The sequence below is a fragment of the Neopsephotus bourkii genome, unplaced genomic scaffold (assembly GCF_033783945.1).
Source record: "Neopsephotus bourkii isolate Nb327-2 ecotype Australia unplaced genomic scaffold, CSIRO-AGI_Nbou_v1 NB_234, whole genome shotgun sequence".
In the NCBI taxonomy this organism is placed as follows: Eukaryota; Metazoa; Chordata; class Aves; order Psittaciformes; family Psittacidae; genus Neopsephotus; species Neopsephotus bourkii.
In genome coordinates, this window is record NW_026900744.1 from 5,889,455 (window position 1) to 5,910,502 (window position 21,048).

General features: G+C 45.0%; 1 protein-coding gene across 8 annotated transcripts in view; it reads right to left on the bottom strand.

Annotated features, from left to right (window-relative positions):
• RNF220 (ring finger protein 220) overlaps nucleotides 1-21,048 on the bottom strand; it is a 225,369-nt gene that overhangs the window by 10,433 nt on the left and 193,888 nt on the right. For 4 of the 8 annotated variants that reach the window (XM_061345004.1, XM_061344998.1, XM_061345002.1 and 1 more), the window contains 5 exons: nucleotides 20,896-20,992; nucleotides 19,830-19,916; nucleotides 18,080-18,135; nucleotides 16,255-16,336; nucleotides 977-1,085 (listed from right to left, as the gene is read on the bottom strand). In XM_061345004.1, coding sequence (XP_061200988.1) covers nucleotides 977-1,085; nucleotides 16,255-16,336; nucleotides 18,080-18,135; nucleotides 19,830-19,916; nucleotides 20,896-20,992 — 431 coding nt within the window. The remainder of the gene's footprint in view (nucleotides 1-976; nucleotides 1,086-16,254; nucleotides 16,337-18,079; nucleotides 18,136-19,829; nucleotides 19,917-20,895; nucleotides 20,993-21,048) is intronic. The other 4 variants (XM_061345005.1, XM_061345000.1, XM_061345003.1 and 1 more) reach the window with 1 other exon arrangement.

The following is a 21,048-nucleotide window of genomic DNA, read 5'->3' on the forward strand; positions in this document are numbered from 1 at the left end:
TGTAATGTTTGTCTAGTAGAGGCAGAAAGTCTCCTGCAGTCCCTTTTTCTGACTTCTCAGAACTCCTGTTGGAAGCCCACAATCCACTCAAGTGGTGACCTGGCTCAGCACAGTTATCTCAGGAGCATCCGAAGGTGCTGTGGCCACCTGCCATCACCCTCATCAGAAGGTCACAGAGCATATAAAAACCAGTGACAGGATAAGATTAATCCTTACCACAACTCTTAATTTGGCAGGAACAGTTTAACCGCATCCTAAGAGTGCTGCTGCAATGTCAGTAGGCAGGCCTTCTCTTGAGTATTTTCTATCATTATGAATAAACCTCTGGAAACCAGCAGCAAGCTGCTGAACCTGAGACACGAACTGTGCTCCCACACCTACAAGTCGTGAGCTGGGGGAGAGAGCAGCATGCATCAACCTGAAGCTGCTGAGGGAGCCTCCACCAAGCAGAATATTCTCCTATCAGCAGGATAAAAACCTAACAGGAGATGGGAAGCTTTACAGGCTCACACCATCAGAGGGAGCTGCTGCTCTTCTTTAAGAAGGCCACAGCATCACCACAGAGCAAGCAGGACATCGACAACTTCTAAGCGCCCAAGCAACGTTCCTGTTTCCAAATCACATTGTGAGTCTCAGATCACAGATTCTGCTCTCTCCTATGGATGTAAATCTGTACATGCAGGAAGGGGAAGCTGTTACCTGGGAGTTTTGTATAGGAAGGCTGTAAGTTGTCTCAAGTTGTGGCTTTTCTACCCCTCATACAAACGGACAGCTACAAATACCAGTGGAACAGTGTAATGCATATACAAATTCAATTGCTAAAATAACCCAGCACCTTCATATAAAAAGCTGATTGGTGTAGAGGCACAAAGGTGAGTTCCTCCACTCTATCAAAAAAAGGAGAAAAGCCTCTCTCCTCCTTAGCAAAGATACCAAGGCATTTCTGATTCATTACCACAAGTGGAGTGCTACTCACCATGCAAATGAGACATTTATAACGGTCCCCACGGGAAAGCTGCCTTTCTAACTCACGGACACGAGCCTTTAACGCTTCAAATGTTGTCACTGCCGAGTCTTCTGTAATTCTGCAAAAGATGATGGAGAGTGAGCATCACTGAGCACACAAGACTGGTAAGAGTTTGGGGAGAAATGGATCCCGTAACAGGTACCGCACAGGAAACGGCAACATCCCAACTAATACATCCAACTTGGGGTGCAGAAGAATTCCTGGAAAGCCCAGTGTGAATTCTTTGGGGTGTCCTACTAAATACTTCCAAACGCATCATGACAGAACACAACGGTGCTGGGGTTGCCAGCTTCACAAAGAGCAAGTTTCTGCAAAACACAGGTATTTAAGGAACAGATTTGTTTTTTGCCTCTTATCCCCCTTAAGGATTCCTCTAGGATGAAATGCTCTGGATAAAGTTCTGTACATTGCTCTCAAGCTGGTGAGATAACTTTCTGTAGACAATAGGAGCTACTCTTCCCCATAGAGAATAAATGTCTTTGCTGGCCATCAACCTTGTAAAACACAAAACCAGCTCATTACACAAGATAACACAACCCTTTTATATTACAGGAACTCCTAGCTTTTTAGGCTCCAACACTGAAAAAAAGAAGAAAACAAAGCAATGGACACTGTGCCAAAGGGGTGGCTATAAAAGCAGCTTTACAATCTCTGCTTTCCCATTTCCTAGGGTCATTTTTGATGGGCAGCATTATCTCTTTTGTCACACAGGTGCTGTGCTGAGGGCAGACAAGTGTATTTTCATGGTTCTGCAAGGCTGGTGCAAAGAGCAACTTGCCAACCTAAAAGCAAGGGCAGACAGCAACGCTTAGCAAATGAGGCAGGGAGCAATGCAGACAAGGATGGGTCACTCCAGCATGCTGCAAAATCCCCATTTCTACTGTGCAGACAGGGAGGGACCCTCAAGCATTCCCCAGAAAAGGTTTAGAGCATTGTATTGACATTAAAGCTTTCACTCTTATGAAAAATCAAACCAGCAATTTTCATGTAAGTCAGTGAACTTCAGGTCTGTCCAAGCTGAACCAGCTCAGAAGAACCTGCAAAATACCCTCACCACCAGGAGCTGCATCAATCACAGCATAACCCACAGCGGCACCTACATGTTCTGCCTTTTTAGAGCATGATTCATCAACAGGTGTCTAAAACATAGGTCTAGTGGAATCACTGCAACTAATAAAGTGAGCTGCAGTCTCAGTACTCCTACTGCACGCATACATTCACTCCTTTGTTCATTAGTCACTTATTGCCAGCACGCAGGGAAGAACCTGAGGTATCTCCCTTGAGGTGACTGCTGGCTTCTCCCAAGGCTCTGGAAACAGAACTAGTTAAAAACCTTGAGTGATTGTCTAATTATGACACTTCAGAAGAAACCGCAGCGGCAGGAGTGTGTCTGGTTTAAGTACCAGTGTTACAGAGCTCCTCCAAGTTCACTCCTGCCCTTGCACGCATCAGACGCTCTCTGCACGAGTTAACTGTGGGAAGATCTTCATCAGGAGGCTCATTGCAAATGACAGCTGCTGTGAAATGGTAACGGTTTTAAAGCTGCAAAAAAGGCAAAGAAACGCACATGTCCTGACAGACCAGTGGGTGAGGATTGCCTGGGGACAGGGACACTGTGGATTCAAGTCTGCATATCCATAAATATTCTTTGGAGTGAAATGAAAGAGCTTCAGTATCAGACAGTGCTCCCTGCTGTGAACCACCCACTTGCTCCTACTCATTGGTATAAATTATTACCACATCCCAGCTTGGGTTCTCACCCTCAAGGAAGAGTTGTTAGTGTTTTCAAAGTCTAAAAGGTGTTAGTTTTGTCCAAGGAAGAAACAGAACTATTTATTTATAGCTTGAAGACCATTCTTGAGTGAGAAAATTGCTTCCCTTCCAGTCTGGCCCATCAACAAGCTGATGCTGGATGAAGGCTGCAGCTGACTTTCTGGAATCCGCTTCTTCCAGCATGAGTAAGGGCACTGGAGGTGTAAAGGCAGTGAGTGTGGATTCTGCCAAAAGCAGGTGGGCAACACTTGCTGAATTCTCTTATTACTATCTGTGGAGCTATCCCTCCTCTGAAGGGCAGGTGGCTCAGCAAGGGAAAAGTTGATTCCGTGAACAGATCCAAGCGAAGGGATATTCATCCCCAAGCCCACCCCAATAACACTCAAAGCTTGAAAAGGAAAAATTTGCCACTGCAACAACCAGAGGAGATAGAAAATGGCTTGTTTATAAAAGCCTAAATGGCTGACCCCCATCGGCCAATTTCGGAAAGTCTCCCAGATAATTGTACCTGTCCAGTAATAAACGAATGAATCAGAAAAGGAGGCTGAATCAAGGTATAAGCAATAATGCTCAGAGGCTGCCTGATACAATGGCCAATCAATAGGAGGGCTGTAGATCAGGGTGCTAGTTAGCTGGAAAATTACCGCACTGCTGCGTGCGTCACGCTGTAGGGATCCTGGACAATCAATGTGGGAGGTATTGATTTAGTTATTATCACTTCATACGCTCCAGACATTGTTAAATATACATTTATTAACAAGGCTGGGGTGCATTGGTAAGAGAAGGAGCTTTAGCCACTGCAGTATCTCCCAGTGCTGATCAAAGCTCAGCTGTGACAGACTTTAAACTCCATGTTCTCCCTGCCAAGTGTGCATTCAGGACAAATCCTGACGCACAGAGTAGTGCTGAAGATGCAGCTCCTACCTCAAAAAACAGAGGTTTTGGCTGTAAGCGAGTATTCTGCACTTGAGAATTCAGAAAAGCCTCTTGGAGCAGCAGCAAGCAGGGACAAGGCAGCCAAGGGTCAACCCAAAGTGAATGATAATTGCATGGCTGCTTCCAAAAAGCCAGAGGAAATGAGGTCAAGGGAAATAGGGAGAACATTAGTAAATAAAGGAAACTGGAACTACCTCCAGGGATAGAATAAAGACAAGAGTCACTTCCCATGTGTCTGGCTCCCGCGGTGGCCAGCACACTTGGGACACATGCCATTCCATTTAGCAACATTTTACCGTCAACCTGCTGCTTGTATCCTAAAGATAAGCATCGCTGAGGAGCAACTCTTCCTGCAGCAGCAATCTTGGGAACTCCCTCAGGCTTCCCTCTTCCGTGCGCACCTCATGTGCGCTTGCCCGGACGCAGCTGGAACCAGCTCGGGCAGCGTTTTTACAGGGCAATGCCAGGGTGGAGTGAGGGTCAGAAAGCCAAGCTCCATGGCCAGGGTAAGGCTGTGTACAACTTACCTTGCCAAGGGAGGCAGAGGGAACTGCAGGGAAGAAGGAACTGGCTTCCACAGCCAGCCCTGCTCTCCCCGCTTTGCCTTGACCTCATGCTGGATATAGAAGGACTCTTTGACCAATTTTGTGCCTCAGCGCTCTGATTTGACGTGTTTGGGTAACGTCATTTATCAGCCTCCAGAGACCTGCTGAGCACAACTGCTGCCAAGAGCAATGCCTGGACCCCCAGCCCTTGCTCTTCTGGGGTTCCAGAACATGCGAGCGGCCTCACTGATGCCTGAACTGGCTGAGGACCTATCAATGGGCACATTCATGCTCTATAAGCTGTGGACCTACATCACCACAAATGGGAGTGTGAGCAAGAACATTTATACAAGAGCAAGAGCATAAAGGGCTGGCTTCTTGCAGAGGAAGCTTGGTCCTGCTGGACTTTGCAGTTAACTCTTCAGCAACTCGGCAGTCACAGTTGAGGAAGGTGGGTACCAAGAGGCAAGTGTGCGAAACTGGGCACACAGCATGTGTTAATTTTCAGCCTTTGTGCTAAATGCATGTTCTACTGTTCGCAGCATCTCCCCCTGAGCACTGAAAATAAGAACAAACTTTCCTCCCCTGAGCAAATCCGTGCTTTGTTCAGGTAAAAGACCAGAAGAAGGGCGTAAGAATACCCTGGGTAAGGAAAAAGCACCTATCTGTAGCTTTGAGCTGTTAGTCAGCAGTCACCTCCCGGGAAATTCCCCTGGGAATCAGCTGCCCCCCTCTTTGCAAAAGGAAAAATAGACTTTAACCCAAACACTGGTTATTTGTTAAACATTAGCATGCATGTGATCTTTGTTTCTCCAAATTAAATCGAGCAATTGCTACCCGCTGTCCCAGTGGGCAATCACAAGCAATTCCGTTAATTAAATTATCTCTGATTCTGCAGCTCTGGAATCTCTCAATTGACTAAGTCTGTGCTTTATCATCAACAAAATACTGGACGGAAAAGGAAACAAAAAATGCTGATGTCAAAGTGATCAGCTTCAGTTAACCCTTCCCAGCTGGATATCAAGGGCTACTCAAGAAACTGTTGCACTGGAACGAGCCCAAGAGCAAGAGCCTTGTACCAGAGATACCAGTAGCAGCTGTTCACTTGTGTTCCCTTTTCTTTATGCAGAAAAAACAATCCACCACACTATTACAGCCTCCAGTATCCTGCGTATCTGAGAGCCACAGAAAGATGCAAACTGAAGAAGCAGAGAAACACCTCAAAGATCTGTGAGCCCCCATCCTCCCTTTACCCAGATCTCTCTCCATGTACCCTGATGCTGACAAGTCTCCATAAAACACTCCCCTCTGGTTTATTTCAACTGGATATAAATTTCCCTTTCTTCATAAATGGCCACACTGTACACAGCATTCCATAAATTTTTACAATTCCACTGTTTGTATGTACCTTGTAAAAAACGCTTAGCACTGATTAAATGCACCACCAATAAAATTTCACAGGCTACTTTTGACACTTGATATTCTGACCTTCTTCCCTCTTCCACATGTATTTATTTGTGTTTTCGTATGCCTGTAAACACAGAGTGGAAAACCTACAGTACTGCTGATAAACCCAAGAGTGATGTCTTCATTCTTAAACAAAGCCTTTATTTTCCCTTGTCTGAGGTGAAGAACCTGATCCCAGCAGAACATACATGCCTCTTCCCTGCACCGGGGCCAGAGGTCAGGTCGCTAGCAGCTTACATATCATAAATATTAGAAACAGACTGGTCGATGCTTTGAAGACAGAGTCAAACTAAAGTAAGATTCCAGGAGCAGAGAAATTGCTCCTGGCCATATCCAACCATGGCCACAGACAACAATTACCATAACCACTACTATGCTGCAGAAGAGAAAGCCTACTGCAGTCCTTGCATCGTGGGGCACAAATCTTTTAAACCTGATAAAATGATCCAAAAAACGGCCCCAGCATCAGCGCTCAATCATTTAATTGCAAGCCTTCTCTCATAACCAATTTATGTTCGGGTGAGAGGGCAACTTTTTCAGAGAAGAGACCATGTTTTATTAGCCTGTAACATGCTGTGCATAGCTTCTGTGACACTGGTAGTGCTGCAGAACGGCAGAGCACGATGATGCTGCATTGGCTCTTACTTGTACATTGCCTTCAACGCAATTCCCCTGCTACCTGAATTCTAAACACTCACTGAAAACAACCCTAAGTGTTCCGGGATAAAAACTGCTTCTGTTTTCAACCTGGTAAAAGAATCTGTCCCCTTTTTAAATCAACAAGTACCACCTGCAGCAAGTGCTATACCTGACAATATGGGGAGTTTATTTTGGCAGGTGTGGGTGAGCACCACCGAAGTCAGTGGGAGATAAAGACACAAATGCCTTCTGCGCTTACTGGAATGCAAGAACACAGCATAATGCTGAAAAAAATAGTTTGTTATTAACAAGTAAAACGCTTAAACGGATAAGGAAGCTTCTGAAAAGAAAAGTTACAGGTGGCTTTAAAAGGAAGCAGACACAGCATTTTCAGGATGTTAAGTCTCTGAGAAGAATTCCAGTGTCAGGGACTGGTGGCAGATTGACTGTGAATCACCCCCAGAACATGTGGGCTACTGGACTGGCAGGATGCACTGTGATTTTATTACACTGGATGAGCTGGCTGCAGCAGAAGGGGCCAGATCCCCAGCAGCAGAAAACTGCCCAGCAAAGCTGTTTGCAATAGAGCCGTGTCAAATCACACCAAGTGAAGTTTAGACCCTCAGTCCGTGAGTGCCAGTGATAAAAGCAAATCTGCTGGCAAGACATCAATGTTTTAGGAGCCGACTTCCCCTCTATTTAGCTAAAAATCTCATTTGTTTGGTTTATTTGGTTTTAGACTAACCTTCTTTAAAAAGGCTGACTTATAATCCTGTAAAACATTGTCACGTGTATTGAGGAAGTTGGCAAGGATGCTAATTTATTGTCCTCGAGGAAAAAAAAAAAGAGCCCTCTTTCCTTGATTAATGTATGTTTTTGTATTGTAAGATATTAAAGAATGTTGCTTCACCTGTAATTATAGAGAATAGTTTGTTTTGGCAAAGTGCCCTGGCTTCTGGTTGCCAAGTTATGAATAATGCAATGTTCCCCATTCTAATTTCCGTGTTCTAAGTTGTGAATTTGGAGTGGGGTGCATGCAAGGGCACACACACATGATGCTCTCCCAGTCATGAGCGCCTCTATTTTATACTTGCTTGCACAACTTGTTAATACTGGCATTTGCTTGCCAAATTCAGAGTTGCTTCTGAATAATTTCATCTTGATGCAAACCAAAATGTTGTCTCTTTTTTTCCCTACAGAGGAATTATTTCTCTTACATTGCATGCACTGTCACAATAACACTGAGGGGAGCTTACTGCTGCACGAAGGCGTTTTCAGGGCATTTAGTAGGGACTTGGGTAAAGATTCCCTGAAGAATTTAACGACAGAAGAATTCATTATGCTTTCATATCTCCTCCGCCTCTATAACACAAAACCCAACAATGTCTTTACAGAAGCGGGAAGTGAATTCAGGCACTGGCTTTTTCTCTCTCTCTTTTGGCCCGCGTTTCGCTGGGACACATGTGCCCAGCCCCAATCAAAACAGAGACAGATGGCACGGCTGATCATTCAGAATAGAAGGAGCCTCGGAGTCAGCATGTTTAGATGCATTTGTAGGGCTGCGCAGTATCCGCTGGCCACTGGGACTGATTTAAAAAGGCGGCTAGTGAAAGCCTGAGCTCGGGCCAAAATTCTAAATGCACCATTTGAGCAATTATGATTCGACATGAAAGCTGGGAGAAAGAATGCATGGGTCATTCTGATTTCGATTTAGAGACTATGTCCCCTGTTCCAAAGAGAAAACAAACGCAATCCCGTTGCTTTACTGGAGCAGCTTTGGCGATAAAGGAAATAGCTATGCTACAGAAAAGCAGTTTGCTGCAGCGAGGTTTTGAGGCTGAGTTAGAAAATGATTCTCTGAACAAAAGTTCCTAAATAGAAACCACTGCACATCTAATATGTTAATATCTCAGTTCACTTTTCAGACTCATCCTTCATCCTGGTGACCCTAACTGTACTCCTAACAGATCTGTGAAGGTGCACCATGGTCTCTATCGTAATACGAGTCAAGGCCACAGAAGGCAGGCAGTGGAAATGGAGAGTGCAGGTCCTCACCCTGCTCACGCACATGTGTTACAGGGTTCAGCCTATTGAAACTTGCCTTCACCCACAAGTAAACACGTCTGGATTACGACCACACTCCACGTATAGCTAGGCAGGTATATTTTTCTACTGGAAGACTTATGGCAGCTGTAACCTGTCACCTTACCATGGCCTGGGACTAGTGCTAGCTTTGGTTGGATGATCAGGGCACAAAATGTAAAATATCCCTGAAGGGAAAGAGGAATAGCAAATTCCTCATGTCTGAAAGGTGCTCAGAAGGTTGGACATGCAGGTGAGTCTTGCAGCCAGCCTCTGTTCACAATGAAATGCCTTCTACTCCCATGGCCTGCATCCAAACAGCCGAAATAAACAGGAAATATCTATGCTACTACAGCAGCACTTGGATTCATCTGCAGCCTTTTAAGGACTTTGCCGTGGAGGTGATATGCTTTCCAGAACTTCCATTCATGACCGCTGATTGGAGGTATCCAAGGGCAGCACGATAACACATCCTCCAGACAGCTTCCTACAACTGCTGCTGCCGCCCTAGAACTTTTACACTGTTGCTGTTTCCTTTACAGGGAAAGAAAGGATCAGAATTAGTATCATTTATGGTAATCATGCCTTCAAAAAGAAACATGAGGCTATTAAAGGAGGCTAAGACACATTAGTATCACATAACCAATTGTGGTCCCAGAGCTGAAAGAGGAAACCAGCAATGCAGAGGAAGGACAGGTCATGCACTGGCTATCTGAGGGAAAAGCGGGAACGCTTATGTAACTGAGTGGGAAACAGCAGATTTTTATGGACAGAAACCATCAAAAAGGAAGAAAGAAGTATTAAGTAGGATGAAATGCCTGCAGTGGGGAGTGAGTAAGGTTAAGATAAGTATCAACGGTGAAGTGAGGGCAAAAACTCAACACGGATATTAAACTATGTTAATTCCATTACTTGCTACTACACTGCTTCTGTAAAGGCAGTGCTGGGCTGTGTGTTACAGAAGGAGAGATGAAAGCACAATGAATTCTTCTGTCATTAAGTTCTTTGGGAAAACTTTACCAAGCTCCAACTAAATGCGGCTTAAAGCTCCTTCATGCAGCAGTAAGCTCCCCTCTGCGGCGTTACAACTGTGCATGTAAGTGTAAGACAAATAATTACAGACTCTACAGTTGTTCCAGATATAGTTTAGTGAGATGTAATACAAACGGGGCTGGTTTTTTTACTGAGGTACTGTTTCATATTTATACTTACTAACTACAGTTAAATAAATGTATAGTATAAATGCATAAACCACCAAGTGCCGTAATTACAATCATCCTGTTGTCATACAGCAGCTGGCACAGCACAAACACTTACTAAGTCTGTCCACAATAGCCAGTAAGTGCCAAAGAAAGCAGTAGCCCTATTAACGCCAGCATACAGCCAGCCTGTGCAGCCAGGGCTGCCCTTCAGCAGATGCATGAAAGCGACAGCAAACTGGCAATGGATGGGGCACAACATGATCCCTTTTCTGCTCTTCAAAGGAACATTTCCATACAAACAGGGGATGCAGCCTATGTAAAAATAATTGTTACTTTTCTCTTGAGAGCCTCTGGGCACCATACAAACATGGGCAAGGGATGTGAATAAACAGTCACATCCTCAAAATGTTTTCAGAAGGAACACAGCAAGATCTACAATGCTCCATCAGAGACGTTGTTAAACACAACAGGCTAATTTCAGGGACAAATCCTCTCTCTGACAAGTTGCTCACACATCTAAGGGCAGAATTCGTCTGCTAGAAGGCAGCCTGTTTGTGTTTTATAAGCTAAAGTTTCTCTTACCTATGGAATAACTCCAGTATTTCACAGGGAATCATCATCCATCTAACTGAAGTACCCCTCTAACAGACCATCAGCCTCATATCCCCTTTGAAATAGCACAGCTGAGCACTTGCTGGGCCACGATTTATTTTTTACCTTCTAAGACATCTTGCTAACTCTATAGCTCAATAGTGACAGTTGAATTTCACACTGCGATAGCCCCCCATCGATTTTTCATTCCCAGGAAGCAACTCCACAAATTAAAGTTAACAGCATTTCTGAAACTAAGGTAAAAAAGAAAAGGAAAAAAGAAAAGGGGCAGGGAAAGAGATACAAATGGAAAGATGTCTAAATTGTGCCCCCAACATTGGAATGAAATTTCTTGCTAGGGTTTTCACGTTATGCAACAGGATGCTAATACTGCTGAAGCCAAGCAGGCACCCTGTGTTTGCAGAGCATTCAGCTCCAAAACACCACAGGTTCAACAGACTTAAAGAGTATATATGAGAATTTAAAAACCTATGGAAAACTGCCCCAAGGCATGAGAATTAGACCTAACCTTTGGACACAGCTGCACTGAACAGGGATACCACCTTCCCCCATCTTTGAGTTCATGCAGTCGGCCTGTCTCGCTGAGCTTTGTCATCCGCTACCCTGTGATGAACCACGACACTGATACAATTTCAGCTGGTGCACTGGTAATAACAGTTGAGACCATCACTGGCACAAGCAAATTCTACCACACAGTTAAAAGAGGGAGCAGAATAAGGAAACACAGCCCAGCACTCTGCTCTCCAACACCACAATCTAGGGGATGAAGGAACACCACAGTCGCACTTCATAAAGAAACAGAGCATCTGCCTATGCACCCTTTCAACACTGAACACTAGTATACATTACAAGCATGTATTACACACTAGTGAATTACTGAACAGAAGGAGTAAAACCTAGTAAAGACAACAATCTGGACACAAGTAGCACAGCCCAGCAGTGCTTTCTCAGCCTGGCTCTGACAGTCCCATGTTTCAGTTCAGCTTCCTGGATCCTGTCTCAAGTTTACATGGGCTGATCTAGGACTGGACACACCAGGACAATGCTCTCTCTCAGCAGAGCACAAAGGGTTGGTTCATTTATGACTCAAGCTAACTTTTAAATTCTATCTTTGCTATATGACATTCTTGCCTCCCACCGAAGCCTATTAATGGTGTGACACTATGGCAAAGGGCTAAGAAGCACTTATCCTCTGATGTCAATTCACAACAGCTTCTGTTTCCATCTGATGCACCAGCTTAATCGTGGCTCCTTCCCTTTCAGGCCTCTACTAATCCTCTGGCTTCACACTTACTCTGCTCCCATCTTGACCTGTCTGCCCAGGAGGAAGGTCCCTGGGACAGACACTGCTGCCTCCCTGACTGCTCTCACACGCTTGACTCTTTCCACAAGGACCCCAAACCAAACTTTGTTTCATTTTAACTGATGCTCCTTCCTGTGCTGCCACACCAGAGCCCTTCTGGAACTGATGCCTTCAGAACAGCTGGACTGGAAAGAGGTAAGGTGGGAGGGAAGGGGAGGAAAGAGGAGGCAAGAAAAATAAAACAAATACAATTGCTTTTTGTCTCTAAACCCCTCTTTTTAACCCAACGAGCGTCTCATCCAATGAAGCATGATGAGCATGAAGTGTTATATAAAGAAGATAATTATAAAGGGATTTTATGCTTGGCAGGCTCGTATTGAAGGTTTATAAGCAGAGGTAGCATACTCACTTAACCAGCCTTGTGTCCGGGTTTGCTATTATGCGGGTGGTGCGGTTGGGGCCAAGCGGAATCAGAAACAAGATTTGTTTTAAGGGAAAAAAAAAAGAAGAGCACAGCCCCCTTCCCACCGAGGATGGCAGCTCCAGTCCCACCTCCTTCCACTTCTGTCCCATCCCTGATTAATGATGTTGTCTGCCTGATTTATGATCCACCCCAACAGATTAGAGTTTCCCTCTTCAACCTCCCCCCGCCTTTCACCCCTCCCAGAAGGCACAGCCACACTCCGCTGGAAATATTAGAGAATTATTAAATAAACATTCATACGTCATGTCTCTTCCCATACTGAGCTCATCGTAGTCAACGCTCAGCGGCCGGGTCCTGTTTGCTTTGGGGCTGACACCAAACAGCTGGAGTGATTCATGGAGAGGCTGGCTACAATGCTCTGTGCCATATATCATGCTCGCAGCGCTCCCTGCCCCGGCGGAGATAAACTGATCAACCACAACGGGCTGGAATGAATTTATGACAACACAAAATTGAGGAAAACAAATGGGAGGTGACCCAGTGGGCCACTAACCCAGACTCTCTCGCTGGCCTGCAATCTAGTCTGGTGGCAGAAAGCAAAATTGAACATTGGCACTCTGAATTAAGATGCTGGCTTTTAACCCCGGAGAACCTCGGTTTCAAAATGGCACCAGACCCTTGCAAGCAGCATTGCGGGAGGGAGGGGGGAGGAAGACTTTTTGTGGGGAAGGTGCTTTCTGCAGCTCTCTGTGCGTGACAGTGCTTTGGCTGAGAGTACGATGTTGGTGGAGGATGCCTGGCCAACTAGGGGCTTGCTGCTATCTCCGAGCAAAGCTGCATCTTGAGTTCAGAGACTCAAGATGGGCAGAGCCAAGTCTTCAGCAGATGGGCTGCAGCCAGTGCAATGCTTTCCCCATGAACCTTCAGGGTGTCTCTCCCAGACACCTTGTACTGGTGAGATTAGAAAAGTTCAGCAGGGCTGAGACACCCCCCAGTCTTGGGACCAGGACCACTTCCCTCGTTACCTACGGCTGCCACCTAAAGTTCAATGCAACACAAATGAGACCAATGGTGAGAAATCTGCCCAAGCTACCACGGGCCCAGCATGGCTGTGAGGGAGAGCTGGAATCAGCATCATGTCTCATTACCTATGGTTGCCATCTGAAGCTCAATGCAACACAAGTGAAAAATCTGCCCAAGCTACCAAGGACCCAGCATATGCTGGGACCTGCATCATGTCTCATTACCTGTGGCTGCCATTCGACGTTCAACATAGATGAAGTTAACCTTCCCAAGCTACTGATGACGTGGCATGGTGCAAGACACAAGGCAACAAAGGCAGACTTACCCCAAACCCCATCTAGTTTTTCAACATGCAAGAGACTTCCACCAGACCCTAAGTTTAGACTAAATTAACTTGCCTAAGCAGAGCTTCAGCAGTGTGTCAAAAGGAGGACTACCTACTGTACTGTATTAATGGATTAAAAACCAAACAAAACCACACTGGTCTCCTTGCTAGGCTTATTTTTGGAAGAGGGGAGGGGGAAGGAACGTCATTCTTAGGAGAGAAGGATCAATAGCGGATCGCTGCTAACTCTATTAGGCACTGCTCTGAAGAGAGAGCACGGCTGACACACGGGGTAAGCCATGTGCTTCTGGACAATTTAAAAATGCTAATCAGATGCTGCACAGGGTTTAACATGCCAATCAATACCGCTCAGATTTAAAGGCAAAAATTAAAGTTACAAACAATGGAGTAAAGTGATGCTGCCAAAAACTTCCTGTAAGCACCGCCCAAAACAAGAAAAATGAAACCAATTTAGCTCCAGATTAAGAAACAGGAACTGGAGATGAATCAATTTAGCCTGTTGGGCTGGGTCGCCATATATCATGGCTCAGCAGTGGAGTGGGAAGCAGCCAGACAGTGTGAAACCCTTCCCCCTCCTTTTCTGTAGGCTTCTAGCTCTGATCCCTGTTATCAATTAATTTAACAGAACCCTTCTATACAGACAAGCACACAGAGCATTCAGACTCCTTAAATGGCAGGACAGAAACTATTTATCACACGAATCTCAAAGGAAAGGAGAGGGGGAAAAAAAAAGGAATTCTCCACCTGAAACACCATCTTGTTTTCTGAACCATGATGAAATAAAAAGCCTTAGATAAAAACCTCTACCTGCTACTTCCAAAAAAACTCAATGTTACTGGAAACACTCAGCAAGACATTTAAGGCTTTTCCTGTAATTTCTATTAGGTTTTGCTGACATTTTGGACCTTTTGTGGAACTGAAGCTTTAGTGGGGCAAGGTTATTGCAGAGCAAGGTGTGTGTGCATACATGTGCATGCACACACACACATACATGCTCCCTGTACTTCACAGCGGTGTTAGCACAAGAGCTGTTTGGAAAGGATTCCAGGATCCTTCAAAAGGTGCAAGCTAAAGCCTCTTTGATCAGATTATTAAAGCTATGTCAATTTTATCACTTGAGCTCAAGTGTTCTGGAAAATGTCAAATCCTTTCAGCTCCTGCAGTTTAAAGATTTTCAATAGGATTGGATCTGGGAGGCTAGAGGGCTGCTGGGCTGACAGGCAAGAGGCCCAAAGGGAAGCCAAGCAGTGGCTGAAACAGAGGCTGACAGATTAGGGCTGAAGGGATGAGTCCTCGCCACCAGGACAGCATGCAACGGTTGCTCACTCTAAGGACAAAGCTGCTTCTGCACTGACCTGAGAGGTCCAAACTCAGTGGTCCTTGGACAAAGTCTGCTCACTGAGAAGACAGCCCATGTTTGGGACATGCTAATTAAAGCCTTCTAAAAAGGAAAGTGCCTAGACAGCAAAGCAGTGTTAAAGTTTCCTCTTGCAGCAGGGAGTTTCCCCAGTTAACCCCTAACTGGTGTCCCTGCCTATGGCAGGGGGTTGGAACTTGATGATCTTAAGGTCCTTTCCAATCCTAACTATTCTATGCTCTATATGCTTTGCCATACTGGCTGAACTGCCAAGAGATCCCCAAATGTGCCAGGGACACAAGGCGGGACCAGGGGGCAGAAGGAGAACAAACTACATTTAAAACCCCCCACTTGAAAGAAAATCAGCTTAACACTACTGCCAGAATTTTTTCCTCAATCACAAATTATCAATGGATCTCAGCCTCAACATACAAATGCCATCTGTTTAAAACCCACAACTACCTCATTGCTTCCATCTCATTTGAGCTGTTTATCTCTTACTTGATCTTGGGGGAACATTTTATGTCAGACAACAATCAACTTAAAACACATCAGTTAATGCAGTCCATGGCAGCAAGGTAAGAGCCTGTAGTTTTAGGCTTGGATTGTTGAATCTGCCTGAGCAACAAGTCACCATAGCAATGCATGAAAGGAGGCTGAGGATAGAGGTTGTTACTCAAATGCACTATTGTATAGTCAAACACTTCTGAATCAACTGGAAAGGCTGCAGGTGAAAACCTCAGGAATTGAGGCCTTACTTCCATTAGCAACCATAGAAAGATGAAATCTAGATCCTAAATGAAAAGAAATTATCTCAGTGATGCTTCTGTCAAGTTACAGGGCTGCTGGGATTCCCTTTTGCTGGAGAGAAGGAGCGTGAAAAATGCAAGTACCACAGAGAAAACAGAATAGAGACCATGTGAAGGACTGCTCTCAAAACGCAAGATGTAAAGATAAGGGAACTTTTCCTGTAAAAGCAGGATCCCATGATACATTTATAGCAGAAATCTTGCTATGAGAACAAGAACAATAAAAATCTAAGTACAGCTTGACAAGCCATTTGCTTTAGCCAGGTTAAAGTGGGTTTGAATCTTCACCTCCTGTTCAAAGTCCCAGCTGTAGTCTAGGCTGTTATGCATCACCCAACATATTTGAAAACACACTGTAACTAGAATATGGTGGAAAACATGGATATATCTATTTACATAATTTAAAAGAAGGCAATTTGCAGGGAAGAAGCCATTTGGAAGTTGTGCTCAATTCCTTGTGACTGGGTACCTGTCCACGCAAGTTATCTGGGGAAGAACTCCCCCGCAGGCCCTCTGTGGACACAGAAACAGCAAGTCAGGACACCAACAGCTCCAAGTCCAGGCTTCACATTGGAGCACAACTTATTTTCTCAGTGCTAAAAGCTTCAGACATGCCTACCCTCAGAGTAGCATTGCTTCTGGGAACACCAGGTGAGATGCTATGGTTTTTCAAAACAAGAAAAATGAAAGCTATGCACTTTATACTCACTTTTCAATGTCACTGTTCTTACAGGTCTTCTGCATGGTCTCCTGTTTACTGCTTTCGCCATTACTCGTTGAGGGCATTTCTGCTGGGGAAGAACAGACAAATTAGTAAGAGGGCATTGGATTCTTGCAATGAAATAGTCCGAGTGAGTTACAGCTTCAGAAGCAGAGGATCCCTATGAGTTACTTTCATGCTGATTCTTGGAAAGAGAGAGAAGAGACTGATGCTATGTGTCCCTGTTTGGCAGGGAGGCCCTCTCTTTGGAAAGCACGCTCCTATGATTCAGGACTGAAAATACAATCCCTACAGTCTCCCCACTTCATACTTTCTGACCCTCACAGATGTAGCACTTGTTCAAGCCAGGATTTAATTCAGAATGGTTTGATGTGGGCTGTCACGCCAAAGTGTACTTCTTGAAAGTTAGGTCTGGAGCAAAACCCCTGCTCTCAGCTTCTCCCTTTTTCTGAGACCCCTCAGACATCGACAATATATGCCAGGTAACCAGTATGACAGAAAAGTCTGCTCACAGCTCTCCTAATATTAGCAATCCCATGGCTCCTCCCAGCACTGGAGGAGGTGTGAGATACCAGCTGGAGATGAGCCAGGTGAACTGTCCTAGGGCCATCCCTTGAGCTGTAGGTTCGGTACTGTGGTTTTGGGTAAAAGGTATGAAGAAAACAGCTTATAGCAAATGTCATTAGGGCTGCTTCCTCATCACCTCTGTGGCTGTAGTTACTGAAGCTGAACACACCTGAAGGCAACTGTTCCTACATGACAGAAAATAAATGAGATTGCCTATCCCACAGAAGAAAATGCCTGCGATAGATATCCTATGTTCTTCCATTTCATCATCATGCCTTTGGCAAACTGGTTCTACCCACCCCCTCCCACTGGCAAGCAATTATGTCTTGTAGGTACTTTCAAGGCTGGGAATCAAATGCCCAAAGCATTACAGTAAAAGAACAGTGAACAAAATCATTGGGACAAGTCTCTTCAGGTCGCCGAGCTTCAGTTCCCTTCCTAAGGGAGTTGGAGTAGCACTGTCCAGCTTTGGAAATGGATTTGGCATCTACAGCTGGAAAGTGCCAGGTTTTATCATTCTCATATTTCCACTAGGTTGCTGCTTACACTTCCAGTGCTGCAGGCATTAAATAAAAAAACCACAGCGGTCCAATGGGTTTAACACCCTTGTGCCCTTAATGCTATGAGCTCTCACATAATGCATGCAAAGGTATAATGTCACATTCACTCGCTGGCACTGGAGTCTCAACAACAGGTCATCAAGTAGGACAGATCCTAGAGGTCCCACTCCAAAGGTGGAGGCTTCCGAGCTGCAGGCTTTTCTTGCCCTACAGAGGCCAGCAAGGACAAGACCTAACCAACAGATAATGATACAAGTCCCCAGCACACCCTTTTAAAGAAGCAAAGATGGTAAAAGTGTTCAAAGATCCAAACAACAGATGCCTGTGTAGCTTAACTGCCCAGCAGTTGAACTCCGCCATCACATAGTCGAGCTCTGGTGGCCCTCTCTGTTATACAGCAGTTTGTCTTTTACTGACAAGACAGCAAGTCAATCCAACCCCTATCTCTTATCACTGTATCAGTTAAGGTTGCATTTTTGGGAACTCCCTCAGCTGTCATTGACTCCAGCTGATTGTGTAGTAAAGTTTCACAAAGACAGTGTGATTGTACATCATATGTATCTGCTGCTACTGTGCTAAAGTATGCGTAACTATCGTTTACCTAATTACTGGCAATCAGAAGATATGGCGTATCTACCTGCCCTCTTGCAGCACACACATTAATAATTCACAAGTTCAACACTCACCGTCGCTGGCCCATTTAGAAAACTCCGGTGTTATTCGGGTACTGGGTGTGCCACCACTGAAAGAGAAAAGGGCAGAATGCTAAAGGTTGAATATGAAAAGTTCTGCTGCTCAGGAAAAGCTACCCCTTCCACCCAGCAGTTCTCTCTTAATACTTCTACCCATCAGCTTAGGCTTTAAAATGTGAGCGGCTGGCCTGCTGCAGGAGGTGGTTTTGTGCTAATCCACATTCTGCGACCTCTGCTGAATCACATGGGGGTAGTGATGCTAACTGAAGGCTTGGGATTCAGACAGCATCTGTGACCTAAGGCTCGTTTTTGAATACGCAGTTTCAAAGATGAAAACCTTACTCTGAAAACCTTGTGAATAGAAATCCTCAGTGCTGCAATAGCTTCTCCCTTTAAGAATAACTTTACACCTTCACAAGCCCCATCTTTTCCATCTTCCCATCTGAAGAACAGCAGCACTGAAGTACAGACCCTGTCTATTCACTTGCAAGCCAGCAAGAGACTGTGAGAGAAAGGAATCTTCTGAGCAGGCTGCACACCTGTGGCTGTATAACATTTTGGCTCTATGTGTTCTATGTACTAGGACAGTTGCACTCAAAAAGTAACACAGGCTCATGCTCCATAGCATCAGCTACCCTACTGCGTTTCTACAGAAACCTGACAATTTCAAAGTGCTTTTACAGCAGCATCACCTCTCCTGTTTTAGAGATGGGCAGACAACCCATCCAGGAGACATGCAAGGACGTTGCCCAAACAGTGAAGCAATGTATCAGGTGCAAGCCACATGAAGGAACTCGGTCTCTTGGCCTCAGGACCTCAACTGTCTCACCAAGCACTAAGTGTCCACAACCACTCAAAAGGGACACCCAGATATCCTCCTGCTACAATACCACTGTCCTGGCTGTGAAAGAGTTCCAGCATCTTTGAGGCCCTGTCTGTGGACCAGCATGGTTAGCAAAGTATAGAAAAGACCAATGGTTTGGATCCAGCATGGCAAATGCCACTTTTCTATGGAGTGGAACCTGATTTTGAACTAGTGTTTGTGACAGGCTAAGCAGTAAGAAAACTTCATTTCACCGCTCTATCAATCGCTTCAACCTTGACCTCACAAGATCACCCTGTGAAAGAGACAGAGGGGTAATTTAAGCCCTGTTTTATGCAGGGCAGAGGGCTTAGAAAGCAATCCTAGCTCTGTGGTAAGACTCATTTTATTTGCCTGAAAGCCACCCCAGGCACCCAGAATACTGGCTGCCTACATTCTCCACATATGTATGTGGGCAGAGCACACATCCTGCCGCAACACCAGAATCAAACGCAGAAGGATTAGTCTGCATGCCTCACAACACACAATGTGATGCAATGAAATCATACCCTGGGTGTCAGACTCCAAATGTGCTGAACATGATTCAGCTGGCATCACATTATACGACTAAGAAGCTACATTTCATCGTGAAGCAAGATGATGCATAAAGTCTTAGTACAACACAGTTTCTCCTTTCCCAGAATTCACCTTCTGTCCAGCACTGTTCGGGGAGGAGATGGCACTGGCTGGGATGCAGGGTGGTTAAGGGAGGGAGAGCGTACACAGAGGCTTTATGAAGCTGCATGGGCAGAAATGGAGACCCACCCATCACACTATGCTTCATCCAAGTCTCTCTTGTTGTGATCCTTGCACTCAAGTGGTTGAATAAATTGAGATTCCCCCAAAAGTAATAAAAGCAAATTAGAAAGGTATAGTACTTACTTTAAAACAGCACCTCGGAGCGCCTCCCTCTCTTTGGCTTCACCTGGCTCTTCCCCAGTGCAAGGGATAACGTCTGCCTCTGTGTACCTGAACACAAGGGATTAAGGAGCATACAGTCTTGCTGGAGACAGTGGAAAGGCTTTTGAGATGGTTAGGACACTATCTGGGATATAGAACAAATTCATTCCAACTGGAAACACCTCAAAAGAAGAGGGGCTGGTATCCATGGAGGGGCTTGCTTTTAAATTCTGGATTAAAGTCTGGTTTAGGTGGAAAGAAACAGAAAAATCTTTTGACAGTAACATGATGCCACAGCTTCCTAGAAGGGGAAAACCAGTTCCTCAACCTCTGCAAGCCTAACCTGCACAATTCCACTATTTCTGTTTGAGGTACAGAGATCTTTTAATAGCTAAGAGTTGGGGCTTCAGTCTTAAAGGATGGTACAGATTTCAATACAGTTTAATTCTATAGCTATACACTCCCCCTCATCACAGCTAAGTCAATGTCTACCTAATACCCCTGCATGAATTCCTCCTTGGTGGAGGAGAATTGCATCTGAAAAGCTTGGCTCCCAGACAGAGAAGTTCCCCATAACTGCCCTTAATGGTAGTTCACAACTAATGAAAGGAGTGGCAGGTGAATAGTGCTTGAAATGTTTACTGCACAAAAATCCTGAAAACAATGGAGTATCTTCTGGAAAATAAACTCAATGCCTACGTATGAAGCAGGAAAAACTATCCACATGGAAGAAACCTGGATTTGCTGATCTAACCTCCTGGTTTGCTTATAAACCAGGAAGATAGATCACTAACTTTGATCTCCTATAATATCTCCTACAGAGCTCACCAACCAGGTCTGAAGCAGCGCTGCATCAACAGAAAGGTCTCAAAGGAGGTAACTGAGAATTCCTCCTTGTTCAAATAACATGGTAACTGGAGAAGGCTGTGTCCTTTCCAGTAGGGCTGGACACAGACTATCCACCAATACCCAAGGCAGTGCTGCAAGAAAGCTAGCTGCAGATGCACCTATAAATTCCCTCTCAGTAAGAGCCTTTCAAAAACGATACTGTGCTTTCCCGTATTCAAGTGTGTCGTCTCCATCCACATCCAGGTCAGCGTCGCTGTCTGGATTCTCCTTGCCACTGCACATGATAAACCCAGAACCTGGAAGAAAATAAACCAGATGGATGAGCATCTGAATTAGAGATGAAGTGTACAAG